The sequence below is a fragment of the Leguminivora glycinivorella genome, chromosome 16, assembly GCF_023078275.1.
Source record: "Leguminivora glycinivorella isolate SPB_JAAS2020 chromosome 16, LegGlyc_1.1, whole genome shotgun sequence".
Taxonomy (NCBI): Eukaryota; Metazoa; Arthropoda; class Insecta; order Lepidoptera; family Tortricidae; genus Leguminivora; species Leguminivora glycinivorella.
The window spans coordinates 16063765-16079501 of record NC_062986.1 but is presented as its reverse complement, the minus strand read 5'-3'; the positions used below and the strand labels follow the sequence as shown (position 1 = coordinate 16079501).

Below are 15737 nucleotides of genomic sequence, written 5' to 3'. Positions count from 1 at the left end.
ATCAATAAGTATATAAACATCAACATTAGTATAAAATGTATTTATGATGAATGACATTATGAACATAAGTCATTCGAAGTTACGATAGTTATTAGCATATAATTGTTATAAATAATGATCATTATAATGTAAAATTGTATGAGAAACATTTTCGGACTACCAATAATCTATGTACCAATTTTATATGAACTTTGGCGCACCCTTTAGATAGCTATTTTAACACATCAGGATAAGGTTGAATTTGTCAAAACTGAAATTCTGAATATTTTAACCCAGTGTCGAAAGCTGCCAGTCAAATAGTCAATGCAACTTGTCTATTTTTATTTTGACAAAAATCCTCTATCTCCATTATCTTTGGTACCCGGAAAGGTTGCTTGATTTAAGGTTTTTTTTTTTTTTTTTTTTTTTTTAAATAAATCAAGCAACCTTTCCGGGTACCAAAGATAATGAAGATAGAGGATTTTTGTCAAAATAAAAATAGACAAGTTGCATTGACTATTTGACTGGCAGCTTTCGACACTGGGTTAAAATATTCAGAATTTCAGTTTTGACAAATTCAACCTTATCCTGATGTGTTAAAATAGCTATCTAAAGGGTGCGCCAAAGTTCATATAAAATTGGTACATAGATTATTGGTAGTCCGAAAATGTTTCTCATACAATTTTACATTATAATGATCATTATTTATAACAATTTTATGCTAATAACTATCGTAACTTCGAATGACTTATGTTCATAATGTCATTCATCATAAATACATTTTATACTAATGTTGATGTTTATATACTTATTGATCATAACGATTGCGAGTAATATAATTTATCGTTATATTATTGTTAACAGAACAGAAATCACACGTGACAGGGTCCAGTTAGGTGCGACGACGAGCGTAGCGAGGAGGAGCGTGCTAGGTTGACCGTGAACGACTTTTTAATGTAAATTGTATATGTCACTTTAAAAGCTCCAAGCGCGCTTCTGTAAATGGCACAAGTTTTTCATAGAACTTCCCCAAAACTTTTTTAATAACTTTATTATGAATGATTTTCTTAAACACAAAATAATGAATGTTATTAAATATTTGTATAGAAGTTATAATTAAAAATTTTCGGCTAAATTATTATTATGAACAGTCATAGCATAGTAGTACTATTGATAATAATGAAACAAAATTATGATAAGTAAAATTATGAGAAATGATCATTCGGAGCACAAATCGGTATAAACAATAATTTTATTACAAATAATTTTATATGAGCCAATATGGACCCCTATCTAAATATTAATATTAGCGCCATTTAACCCAGCATCAATCAAAGGTGTGGCGATCTTTTCGGTTCCGAGGGACATATTTTTCTTAGAATATACAGAGTTATATTATTGTCTTTGACAGAGGTATATTATCTTTGCGGGTACTAAATAAGATTACAACGGGAGCTGAATCAAAATACGGACGGAGGGTAAATTACATAAAAGCCCTAGTGGGTTCCACTTCGTGACACAAACTCAATTACTGAAGACCCATACAAAACCGGCGAATTTTATGGCAGCAAAAATTTACGTTCATTTTCCATTGTTTTAAACTTAAGGTCTCTTGATGACATGCCGCGATAATTGATGTAATACAGGGTGGACATTTTAGTCATTTGCATTTACGATGTAGGTATATTTTGCATATTTAGCCAGTTTTATATACATTGTGTTTTTATTGAATTCAGTAAACTTTAAGGGAAGATTATTGAGATCAAATACAATCAATTTCTCTAAGAAATTAGAGCCTTAACTCTTACAGCTATCGAGTTATTAAAAAAAAATACTGAACACGTTACGTGTGTGGCCTTACTATTTCCAAATGCCATTTGTTTTGACATGTGCCGTCAAACACTTGACAATGACTTTACTGTTATGATTAAGGTCCTCTCGCACTAATTAATCCATTTATTATGTATGGAAACGAAAAAAAAGTTTTTTTTTTAATTTAGCAAAAAGCAATATACAGGGTGGTTCCTGATGATGAACCTAATTGCGTGTCGAATTTATCGGAAAACAAAAAAAAACACGGTGTATAGAGAAACTTGCACAACGACGTAGGCCAATTATTTTTGCTAATTCCGTAGTTCAGCATATACAAGTTGAGATTATATGTATAGTCACTCCCGAGGATCCCGAGCTCCCATGCAGAATCAAACTTGATCAAAATAACATTGTTTTAGAATTTTCTGTCAGTTCAACCACTCTGCACAGGCCGTGGTCACGAAAGAGTAAAGGACGTTTGAAAATAGGTATTGTAGCACAGCCTTAACTCCCTACCCAGACGTGTAGACACACCCTCATACACACGTCTGTGAATGCCTTAACATTCATACACTCACCATTCATCACATTCACTCAACCAATCATTCACACACCTCGCGTGCGCCATATTATTTCAGTCCGAATCCGTTTGCCTTTGAAGAAAGATGTAAGGTCGCGACCTTACAACTACATGTAAGTGTCCTTCTCCTAGTTGTTTTGCGTAAATCACGGGACCCCTTTGACCATCCCCGGTTATAGTATAAAATTTCGCATTATTTAAGCGTCTTATTTATTTATTTAATCTTTATTGCACAACAAAATAAGGTACCAATGGCGGACTTAATGCCTCAAGGCATTCTCTACCAGTCAACCAATGGGCTAAACCAGAAAGATTAAGTAGGTGCAGTGTCTTAATAAAAAGAAGGAAAAGGAAACTGTAACCTAAACTATGGATAGATGAATATTAAACTATACATATTCAAGATAAACTTACATATATTATACGTAATAAAAATAAACATACATATATATTTACATTGATATACCTATACTATACCTAGTGTGAATCATTAAGATGACGATGAAGAAACTTTGTCAAGGAAATACTTGCGCAACATGCGCTTGAATGCGAATTTGGTCTGTGCTTGTCTAATTGAGAGAGGAAGAGAGTTCCAAAGTCTAATTGCCTGGACAGTAAAAGAGTTGGACATAAAACCGGTACGATGTTGAGGGACAATAAGCCTTAAACTACGAGAAGAACGAAGATCAGCGCCAGGGCGTGGTGTATCAAATTTGAATTTCGAGCGGAGATATTCGGGGGCTGACGGGTCAAAGAGAATCGAGTATAGAGTACATAAAGTACGAAGGGACCTACGTTCTCGAATAGGAAGCCAATTGAGCATTCTACGGAAAGAAGAGATGTGGTCGTACTTACGAAGGCCAGAAACGAAACGAATACAGTTATTAAGTAACCGCTCTAACTTATTCAAAGAATCTTGGGTGAGATTTTTATTGATATTTAAGCGTCTTCGACCCGAGTGTCATTTAAATATGAGTAGGTATATATATAGATATAGGTTTAAATTTAAGTGTTCTAATGAGATGAGTCTGTTTTCAAAACGATGTTTTCCTTCACAGAAAAGCGACTGGAAAATATCAAAATAAGTATGATATATGTTCCGTAAATAGGCGAGAGGCCTAATTAGTCCGTCAGTTAGATGATCAAAGAATTTTAGACACGTATTTTTTTCTTTTTTCTCGTAAACGAAAAATGACGACGGTATAGGCCGATTTTTGAGTCTCACTGTCACTAAAATACCGGTTGAAAACGGTGAATTGCCTATTATTTTCAGTGACAATTTTCTGAATTCGAACGCCGTGAGACTCAAAAATCGGTCCCCAGTGCGTTGAAGTTTCGCGTGACTTCACGCCTAGGTACAATTTTTACATAGAAGTGACGCCACAAGCCCCCACTCCGGAACTTTGATGCTCTATATCTTTTATTTTTGCATTAATTAGAAAAAGTGAAAAATATGTGTTCAGTATTTTTGGACGATCTAACAGACGGACTAAACAGAATGCCATTTTTTTAGGATTCCGTAGTCAACTAGGAACCCTTATAGTTTCGCCATGTCTGTCTGTCCGTCCGTCCGTCCGTCCGTCCGCGGATAATCTCAGTAACCGTAAGCACTAGAAAGCTGAAGTTTGGTAACAATATGTATATCAATCACGCCAACAAAGTGCAAAAATAAAAAATGGAAAAAAATGTTTTATTAGAGTACCCCCCCTACATGTAAAGTGGGGGCTGATATTTTTTTTCATTCCAACCCCAACGTGTGATATATTGTTGGATAGGTATTTAAAAAGGAATAAGGGTTTACTAAAATCGTTTTTTGATAATATTAATATTTTCGGAAATAATCGCTCCTAAAGGAAAAAAAAAGTGCGTCCCCCCCCTCTAACTTTTGAACCATATGTTTAAAAAATATGAAAAAAATCACAAAAGTTGAACTTTATAAAGACTTTCTAGGAAAATTGTTTTGAACTTCATAGGTTCAGTAGTTTTTGAGAAAAATAAGAAAAACTACGGAACCCTACACTGAGCGTGGCCCGACACGCTCTTGGCCGGTTTTTATGTAGTCGTCATCCCTATTATCACAGTTGATTAACAGCAACCTGTATTTTGAAGTTTAATAGCATTAATGTTGGTAAATAGCTGATTATATTATAGGACGGAAGTTCGCTCATAGAGCACATCGAATTGCGAGCGATTTCACTTGAGGATAAATTGTTTTGTCCTTCAGGGACTGCGGGTCAAACCTGGCTTTGGGTTAACTAGGTACGTAGCCAAGTGGACAAATGCTTACGATAATATCGTTATCGTAGCTAGCTATGTCTATCGCACTTCCGTATTGGCGTGACAGAGGCAGATTGCGTTTCGAACGGCGTCTAGCGTCAACCATTGTTATTATATTACTCATTTCGGCTAGACCGGCTGTGCGGGTCAAACTTGTTTTTGGGTTAACTGGCTTTTAGGATTAAATGGATTGTTGGTGTTTACTCAATTAATTTTAGTTGTGGACAGTTTATGATAAAGATGATTGACAAAGTTGGTCGCTTTTGAATTTGGAGGAATGAGCATTTAAAGCGACAGCTGATAAGGTGGCGGATTAGCTTAATCCATTAGAAATGCATTTATATTCTATGATGAGTTACTTACCACGTTTGGATTGGTCCAAACATTTGTTCTTGTCACAATGATTTTCAAATTTAATGTAAATTTTTCTTGAGTCAACATAATCTTATGGATCAATGATGGATCTGAAATAAACGAATTTTATTTATTTATTTTTTATTTTATAATTATTATAGCCGCTTTATAATAGTAGGTAACTAGGTACTTATTTACACAAATTGCGTGTTTGTACCTGCAGACTTCTAAATTTTAAGTTTAAATGTAAATAATTTAATATTATGTGTGTATTGTATCGCCATACGATAAATAAATACTAGGTACTTACATTGAAACTATACTCGTAGTTTAAAATCACTATGGATCATATTTACAATCCACAGAGTGAATTATAATATGAATAATAGGTTAATAAGAAGAATAATGTAGTTTCGATTAATACGTACCGTACCGGTTTTTTCAATGGTTAATTTATTATATCAGTTGTCAAAATGTCAGGTATTTATGTCAGCGATTTTTTTCAGTGGTCAGTTTCTAATTTATATAAAAAAGTTTAGTGTCGGCCGATATAAATTGTTTAATTAAATGATTTATAAATATTTATACTCAAGATTCTTCCCAATTAAGGACTGCATCTATCAGGTCGTTTAATGAAAATTACATACAAAACAATCCAACATAGAGGTACTGTTTGTCTTGACCGAGTACTCTAAAAAATATCTAGGTATTCATATAATTGTCTTGTGGTAAAAAAATCACTTCACTTTGCCTTGATAGGTTGCTTAGTACTTCTGTTGAATCTGCAACTATTTCTGTTCCAGAAACGTGTTTCCAGAGAACATTGCTCAAGCTACAATCGCGTCCTACAGAACGAAGCTCACCAACGATGGTATCGAAAAGGGAGCCATTAAAGGTACAGTTGCAGATATATTTAATGTTCACTTTTTCAAATAAATTAATCGAATTAAAAATCAGAATAACTAAACTCGTGTTTCGTATAAAATATGGTTTCTATGTTACTAAGAAATTTGAATTTACCACGTGGCACATGGCTTAGGTACTTACATAAGTAGTCGCCTACTTAATGATTTGTAACCTGCAAGCTGATTTTTGAATGTCTACGATTCGATTTTGTGAATTTCGTTCAATAATCTACTTAGCTATTTAAATTCTACTCACAGAATTGGAAACGAGTGGTCATTACCGCTAGATTTAAAATTTTCCACAGACTGAACGGCGAATTTGTGCGTTCGAAATTCAAAAATTGATCCCCTGTTTTCTCTTCGATTTCGTAAACATTTTCAATTTGATATAGATCTCACTTACATAGTTTTTTTATTTTCCTACTGATGTTCTTACGATATCTTCCCATGATTCCAGGCCATCCAGAAACCTACAAAATCGAGGGCGAATACCAGCCGGGCAGCAACGTGTTGGGTCTGGTAGCCTTCAGCATCGTGCTCGGTATTACCCTGGGGAAGATGGGAGACCAGTCCAAACCCCTACAGGACTTCTTCCAGACTATGTCGGAGGCCATGATGATCATCACTGGCTGGGTTATTTGGTTAGTATAACATGGTACTCTTCTCGTCACCTATAGGCAGTAAAATGTGAAGAAGTCCTGCAGCAATGTAGACTTTTGCCTTGTAGGACTTCTTATAATAATTGTAAGAGGAAAATGAGGAGACCGGTTCACTATTATCTGGCAGAAACTTTTTACGCATTTATTTGATTCGTATAATAGTTCTTGGCAGAAGTCACGTTTGACAGAAACACCTTACGCAGAATATGCTTTGGCATAAATCATTTTGCAGATTTTTTTGATACCGAAGCCTTTGTTGTCATAATGTTGATGAGCATAATAGTCTTCTAGTCGAACAATACTTTTGCAGATCATTTTTTGTGCATAATATTTAGGTGGCATAAAGTTGCAATTTGCTATTTGATAGTGAGTTGGATGTGTTGGGGATGCAAGATACCTAACACTCCTCCTCGCTTCGCTCGTCATCGTACCTAACGGTGACTCTGGGGCAGTTTTCTTTTTTGATAGCGTGTAATAATTCTGATAATGTAATATTATGCTATAAGATTATTATGGTACATACAATTATGCTAAATCAAAGTCGACCAAAGTAATGTTCTGTAAAACAATATTCTGCCAAATGTGTCTTATGCGTGGTAGTAATAATGCCAACTAAGTTTTCTGCAAAATTACCATTCGACTGAAAGTGTTTCTGCGAAACATGTTATGCGAAGTGTGTTTCGGACTAAAATTATTCTGCCAGATGAGGGTAACCCGAGGAGACCACTTGACGGTTAGTAATTATCACCGCCTATTGGCAGGTGGCAACTACTGAGACATTTCGTTTCCGGTGAGTCGTGATTTCATTGCTAGCAACCACTTAATTTTGTGCCGGTCCAGAATAATAGATCTCACTTATGTTGACCGAGATATAGACCATGATTACGTTTTTGAGTTTTACCGAGCTCAAGATATTTCAACGCAGTTGCATGCATCATGATCACGGAAAACTGAAGAAGGCAGGTGGATATCAAAGTTGTGTAGACAGCGCGCGATCTACCCTCCTTCGCGCGCGGCGGCTGCGTTCGCTTTCAGCGTTACCACTGGTCGCATTCACACTCGTTCTGAATAAATTTGGGATACAAAAAACTTCTTTTCTTACACAAAATCATTTAAACTATTCCTTTTCCATTCCAGGATGTCCCCCCTCGGCGTGTTCTTCCTAGTAACAGCCAAGATCATGGAGATCGACTCGTTCTCGGACCTGGTGGGGCGGCTGGGCATGTACTTCATGACGGTGTTGCTGGGGCTGTTCCTGCACGGCTTCGGCACGCTGAGCATCCTGTTCATCCTGGCCACGAAGAAGCTGCCGTGTCGGTACATAGCGAAGATGGGGCAGGTCATGGCCACTGCGTTTGGAACTGCTTCTAGGTTGGTGTTGTTGTTGTTATGGTTTCAACAGTGACTGCTCCAAAAGTACACCTGATTGTTTTTCAAACTTTACCAGTTTTATGAACACTGGCCGGTACTAATAGCTTGGCTGACCCTTGACTCTTTTGTTAATCATTTCCAATCATGTTTAAAACATCGGTTAATGTTATAATAGGTTTCAGGAGTTTAATATAGTTGCTTTTAGCAACTTTATTTTTGCGACCTATATAAATATCAAAGCAATGGATAAAGAAAAATCTACATATTACATGTAGGTGCTTATTAAATAACGCTTAATTTATTCTATTGATCAAACACTAACGAACTTATCACGCTTGACCTTCATACATTAAAACAGGTCACTCGACAATATAACTAGGGCACTGATGTCCCGTGGGAAATACGTTCACAACTAGAATCGTACCTATCGAAGCAAATAAATTCACACTTTACAAAAGCTGCATTTACAATGTCTAGGTAATTTTGGTACCTATATGGTTTATACAATCTATAGTTGTGGTATATATAGTTTATACAATCTTTATTCAAGAAATATTCCGTAAAAATTTATGAGTGTTTTTCGAATCTGAAAAAAATGTGTCTTGTTGCGTGATCAGTTCCACCTAGCAATAACAGACCACACATTGGCACACCTTTAATGTTCATCCAGACTTTCTAGAAGAGTTGCATTTACTTCACAAAGCTTGCGCGACTTCACTTAAGGACTTGCACGAAAAACCGAAAATCACGTGAAACCGTCAATTTCATGTTTATTGTCTTGGAGGATATCCTCCCATCATTGTCATACGACATTAATTTTATATCTTGTTAACTTCCAGTTCAGCGACCATGCCGATAACGATAGGCTGCTGTGACGATATGGGCCTGGACCCTCGCATCACGCGCTTCGTGATCCCCATCGGTGCCACTATTAACATGGACGGAACAGCGTTGTACGAAGCTGTGGCCGCCATCTTCATCGCACAGCTGCGAAAAGTCGACATGTCATTCGGCAAGATCATTGCTGTGAGGTAAGGATCTTTATGATTCCCAATAGTTTTTTACCCTAGGTTTTTACCCTCGTATCACTTCGACAATATGGGTCTGGACCCTCGCATCACGCGCTTCGTGATCCCCATCGGTGCCACTATTAACATGGACGGAACAACGTTGTATGAAGCTGTGGCCGCGATCTTTATCGCGCAGCTGCGAAAGGTCGACATGTCTTTCGGCAAGATCATTGCTGTGAGGTAACAACTGTCGTAGTACTCAAAATTTTAGCCCTCAAAGTCACCTTCATGTCCAGGTTAGTAAAGTCAACATCCTTATCCAAGAAAAAACTTCATTCGCCATTGGAGACAGCACTGAACATGGATAATATGGAACGGATTGTTCTCCGATAATTAGATATGCTTAAAATACAAGCTCACTTTAGACAGATCATGTTAATTACTAATCTAAACATCATAAATGACATCTCTGATGGTGGTAGATGGTTAGATGGTGATATATTCACACACAGACTTCTGTCTGAACTCGTTTGATGAATTGACTTGATGCTGATATAAAAGATGCATGCAGGAATATTTTGGCGTTTCCAATGCTACCTGCTAATTTCAAGACGATTCTTACCACATGTACTCGTAATAACATTTCTGGTAATGTGATTCCAGTGTGACTGCAACGGCTGCGAGCATAGGCGCAGCTGGCATCCCCCAGGCCGGGCTAGTTACCATGGTGATGGTACTGGATACCGTCAACCTGCCTGCCGAGGACGTATCCATTATTCTTGCGGTCGACTGGCTGCTGTGAGTATACACTGCTGTGACTTCACCCATAAACACTTTTCACTGGAAAATTCTGTTTCTAAAAATAGCTACAACTTATAGTGCGCTATTGATTTCATTGAACGTTATTGTAGGTATAGTGAGCTGCAAAAGTGCATGGCGAATTTATCAATGAATTTATTCATAATTTCTCCATGTAATTTTGCAGCTCACTGTACAAGATATTCGGGGGAGCACTCAACATCTATCTTCATCGTAATTATCATCATCATAAAGATTATTTCTCTTTCTCTCTCATGTTTCATTCTCATGATGATGCTTAGACAGTTCAAAATAATAAATAACAGACGGATAGTTCAGATCAAAAGATTTATTGGACTACATTAATTTTCCCAACACTTTTACACACAGCAAGAGGCGCATGCGTAGGTACTTATATTGTATTTTCCTAATCAGTCTATTCCTCCGATGCCTATAGACATTCTCTTAAGACGATACGGTAGGGGTCAATTCTCCATACAAACGCTCTCGACTATTTCCTCCCTGGTTTTTGAAGATAGAGCAATGATTTTTTCAACACAGATTGTTATTATTTTTATCTGTGTCGGACCGTTTTGATTTTTTGATATTCTGCTTTTTAAAGACTCTAGAGCCAATCAAAAATTTCCAAAAACGGCCTTTTTCATTGTGGCGCAAAAACAGGTGTGATGTGATACTCAAGATTGGTAACAATTAACCAAATAAGCTAAACGGTCCGACATAGATTATTTCATTGTTATTCAGATTCTCAAGTTTCGTTCCGATTAAGTTTTTAAGGAAGAAAGAGTTGAGAGCGGAACCTCGATTTCAAAGATTTTTTTAAATATCTTTTGACTGAGTTGTTCTTAACGGACAATTTTTTTTCGATAAATCTAGTTAATAACATTTGTATATTTAACTAAAATTCCCAAGTTGAAAGGGGGGCTCCTTTCCATTTTAGCATTTTCGCTACCGTATTCTCTTAACTATCTACAAATTAATGTCGTACCTTTCTTATAGATCCACCAGTTTATTTCAGTCCGAATCCTCCATTCTATTTCAGTGACCGATTCCGGACTACGATCAACGTGGTATGCGACGCGCTGGGCGCAATCATCGTGACGTCACTGTCCCAGGGCGACATAGAGAAGACTCGTGCGCTGCAGAACGACCGAGAAGGCGCCAACACACATGAACTTACGGAGCTGGAGAAGGGCGACCATTGAACGCCTTTGAGGAGCCATTATGCGCGCGATTGACGATTGATAATATGATACCTTTCGGGAAATGTATAGTTGATGTATTAGTAGGGCGGCCAAATTGAAGAACCCCGAGACCGCGATCTTTGTGACGTCATAGTTAACCCCCCCACAATCTGAGAAAGTGACAATTCTTTATTTCGTACTGAGTAAAGTCTATCACATCGATACCACTTGTCAGCAGTATACTCTCCAGCCACATTAACTTTTTTCGAGAACTCTGGCCGCTCTACTATTAGGCAGTGCCCGCTTAGCGGCTAAGTCGTCGTCTGATCAACACTCTTGACGGGTTAGTTGACGTCTGGTATAGTTAAATAGTTTGGTTACCTCCCTAAGGGTGGTATGACTGCGCGAATGACAATTGATAATAGGATACCTTTCGGATACCTTTAGGACGCCTTGCGGTCAAGTCGCCTGATATATCAAAACTCTTGACGGGTTAGTTGACGTCTGGTATAATAAGTAAATAGTTTGGATACCTCCCGAACGGTATGACTATGAGAGGCAGTGCCCTCATTGCGGCTAAGACGTTAATAAATCAAAGCTCTGCCGTCGTAGCCGAATGGCAATCGTCGACGCCAAACGCAGACAGAAATGTAGTCTGGCTCTGTCACGACAATACGCAAGAGCGATAGAAATATCTACGAAACAGATATTATCGTGAGCGTTTGTGTATTTGGCTACGTATCCTGGATGGAATTTGTGAAACTTTGAGAAATGAAGTAAATATGCAGTTGTTTTAATGTAATACGTCTTTGATATCAGTAATCCTTTTTGTGCAACTGTCTTTTTGGAGCCACTTTGTTTCATAGCATCTCATGACCAGTACATTAAGTTTATTTTTCCTGAAAAATATTGTTACCATTATACTCGTAAATATCTAAATATATTACGATAAGTAACTGAAACTTTTAAATCCCTGAAATGCTAAAAAAAATGCGATCGTTAAATGCGTTTTGCATAATGGCTACCTCCATAACGGTATAACCGTTTTGTGTTCAAAGTTAATTTAACGTTATCGTGAAAGGACAATAATTTAGTTGCTACTAGCACTTGTTATTGAATGAATTTGGTTGTTCTTACCTAAAATAAGGTATCGTGTGTTTGTGATGGTTGGTGTGAGAAGTACGGTTGTAATTTGTTATATTTAGAAGTATTAAAAACAAAAATAAAAGACAAAATACTTAATCTTACTGATGAAGAAGAAGATTAGAGAAAATGGTCAACGTTTCAATTAATTTTTTCACGTGTCACATACCTATGACACCACAGTGTGTTTTGACATTTGATGTACCAATTCAGATTTTAATATTTATTATAGACATCTTACACCGGGACAGAAATTGTTCTAATGTTATTTTAGTTTTTGGTAGACGTTGTAAAATAATAGATGTTAAGTAAGGAATGTATTTTAATAGATATATTTAATGTTGATGTTGTATACGTAGTTTTGATGTTATACCAAAGATGTTAACTATGACCTCATGGGTGTTCATAAAATCAGTAATTTACCAATCTACAAAGTAAAAGAAAACCATGTATAGTTAATATTACTTATCCCTACTAATATTTAAAATGGGAAAGTCTGTGTGTCTGTTTGTTTATCCGTCTTTCACGGCAAAACGGAGCGACGAATTGACGTGATTTTTTAAGTGGAGATAGTTGAAGGGATGGAGAGTGACATAGGCTACTTTTTGTCTCTTTCTAACGCGAGCGAAGCCGCGGGTAAAAGCTAGTTGTAATATTTGACAAGTCGAGACTATCCGGTTCGAAGGACCATAAAGTAACAGGTAATCAATGATGAGCTAGTTTGACTAATACCGAAAGAAAAGTAACGTAATAATTGTATGACAGATGTCACAAAAAGTCACGTGACCAATTAAAATTCCCGTAAATTATCTATGTATGTTTCGATTCGGTTCATGGGACCTAGCTAAGTAACAATTGCTTAAAGAACACACAAACAATTCTAATGAACACAAGTTAAATTATAATCTATTGAAAATATTTCAACTTGTGCTGTCTTAAAGTAGTCACACTACTATGTATATAAATTAAAACCGAAATAAATTACATATATGAAAGAAAAAGTGACCAAGTCCTCTGGTGCCTGAGGCTGGAATGGACTTGGTCACTTTTTCTTTCATATATGTAATTTATTTCGGTTTTAACACACAAACACTTAAATAATCCCTCGACGTTTCGTTATCATCCCCTTTCCCGGTAATGATTATTTTCTTTTCTTAACTCGATTTTTTAGTCGAGATACTCCAGGCATCAGGCAAGTATGGTCGCGCGATAAATGATAAAACATCTGGCCGTCCCTATCGCGCTTACAAATAGTGCGATAGGGACGGCTTGATGTTTTATCATTTATCGCTGTTTTATCATTTATCGCGCGACCATGCTTGCCTGCCAGTTGGTCTTATGTTGTGTAATGTTTCTTTGATCATAGTCGGATATGTGGAATAAAGAGCTTGTAAATTTGTCGTGTTCTCCATGTGCCATGAAGTTATATATAAAAGGAGTATTCTACTGTACTTAAAACCTTTTCAGGATTTCTCAAAAATACACCATTATTTGTAACATTTTGAGATTTCGTGGAACGGATTTTGAGACGTATAAGGTTAAGATCATTCTCTATTTATCTATTGAAACAAATTTAAATAGAATAGCATCGGGTTAGACGGGGTAAGAAGTACATTAGGTATCACTGGTGGCTGGTGAAAATTTCTGCTAGGCAACACCAAAGCAAAAAGAAACCTACCTTAACATTAGGTACTTTACTAGTAATCAATCAAGCCGGTGAGAATCGGCTTGTATGGACCAGCCGCTGTCATAAATATAGTCTGGCTACCTCTTTACCATTCCCATTTTTCTCCACAGTCACTCTTACCCGTGCTGAAATCCTCTGACTTTTCGAGGAGATTGAGGTATTTAATCTATGTATGAATAATATGTACACTCCTTAGATCACAGATATAGAATTTTGTAAATTTATTTGTACCTTTTCTAGAACTATTATCTATGTATTTTTGTATGCGTGTACATACAATAAACATGAAGAGTGTTAACTTCATATTTTATGTGTGTATTTAATGCCCGGAGCCGTAATAAAAGACAATGTTTAGGTGCCATAAATAATATATATAAATAGTAAAATTTGGTTGGTTAGAGATACATGCCACATTCCAATAAATATCATTATGCATAAATTTATACTTATTAATATTTATTTATTTGTTAAGTCGAAGAGGAAAAAGGAAAATTTCCAAAAAATGTTAAGTCGCACTTTTGACAGTTAATTTGGCTAAAGTATAAATTTTACCTGTTATTTTTGACTTGAAGTCATTTATTTAAATCATTTTAAATGATTAAAAATTGTTTTTAATAATTTATTAAGAAATCTTGTACTGTTTTAATTGTTACCAGTTTTCCTAGAACTATAACTTTGTATACTTTTCAAAATCGCCTAATAGGTAGGTACAGTCACCGGCAGAAATAAGTGATGATTTCTGTACCTTGTCACTTTAACGTCGTGTTTGAAATGTCATACGAAATTCAAACGATTGAAAGCAACAAGCTACGGAAATCATCACTTATTTATGCCGGTGATTGTACCTACGATATATTCGTTCAGCAATTTCTGAGCGATTTAAGTTTTAAAATAACTATAATATGTTTATATATTTTAAGTAAAAAAATTAATATGTAATTAAGCTTTCACATATTTTATAAAAAAATAACACTTTTTTGTTAATTACTTATGTAAATCTCGGTATTTTTGGGCCTAAATAGTATTTTTTAAGGTTTGTTCTTATTTATTTTATTGTATAACAAGTTTTTCTGAAGTTAAATCGTTGGGTCTATTATTGAGGCCTCAAGGATATTTAAAAATAGGTTTTGGTAAACTGGGACCCTGTCGCACAATTTTCTAAGATCCCAACCCTTGTTATACTATACCTTTCAAAGATATATGTATTGTAATCAATGTTTAAGGGCTATTGTATAGATTTGTAGTTCTAGTCCGCACTTGTTATAATGAATGTTAGTTGTTTTGTCAAATAAGTATAATATATTTTGTAAATTATATTTATTTACAATAACTCCGAAATTTGAACCAAACGACGACCAAAAAGTAACTTCTTGTCTTAAGTTGTATGCCGTTTAATCTAAAGTAAGGTCGCTAAGCAGGAAATATTACGTACATTGACCTTTCATATGCCAACTCCATCGCACGCGCATATTTATATTGTTCTCGCTTGGCAGCGATATTGACCACATGGCCTGACATGAGTGGGACAGCAATATAATGTAGCGCGTGCGACAGAGTTAGAAAGTTGAAGGTCAATGTACGAAATTTTTCATGTTAAGCGTCCTCACTTTATACACGTTAAGGATGAAGAGTATGTATTTGGGTAGCTATTAATTAATAATTATATTTTGGTCGGTATTGACATCATATAGAATATTGTTTAGGTAAGTAGATCTGTATCTGATCTAGCTCTCGTTTAGACACAGCCATAGTTGGATATTTATTTTAATAAATACTTATTGTGTAAAATGTTTTTTATTAACCGACTTCAAAAAAGGAGGAGGTTCTCAATTCGACTGAATGTTTTTTTTTTATCGTAAAAACTCGTCAAAAGGCTACTTTCATTCTCTATGTTGTCAAATGATTTGAACAATTTGCTAATATTGAACTAGTATGAAATCAAGTTGAATTGACAAGGTCA

General features: G+C 35.9%; 1 protein-coding gene across 2 annotated transcripts in view; it reads left to right on the top strand.

The window, feature by feature from the left end:
- The window catches only part of LOC125234549 (excitatory amino acid transporter 3), a 51740-nt gene extending 38774 nt beyond the window's left edge, over window positions 1–12966 (top strand). For both annotated transcript variants that reach the window (XM_048140827.1, XM_048140829.1), the window contains 6 exons: window positions 5806–5897; window positions 6365–6548; window positions 7704–7937; window positions 8777–8968; window positions 9611–9745; window positions 10806–12966. In XM_048140827.1, the coding sequence (XP_047996784.1) occupies window positions 5806–5897; window positions 6365–6548; window positions 7704–7937; window positions 8777–8968; window positions 9611–9745; window positions 10806–10968 (1000 nt within the window). In that variant the 3' untranslated portion in view covers window positions 10969–12966. The remainder of the gene's footprint in view (window positions 1–5805; window positions 5898–6364; window positions 6549–7703; window positions 7938–8776; window positions 8969–9610; window positions 9746–10805) is intronic.
- The last annotated feature ends 2771 nt before the right edge of the window (window positions 12967–15737 follow it).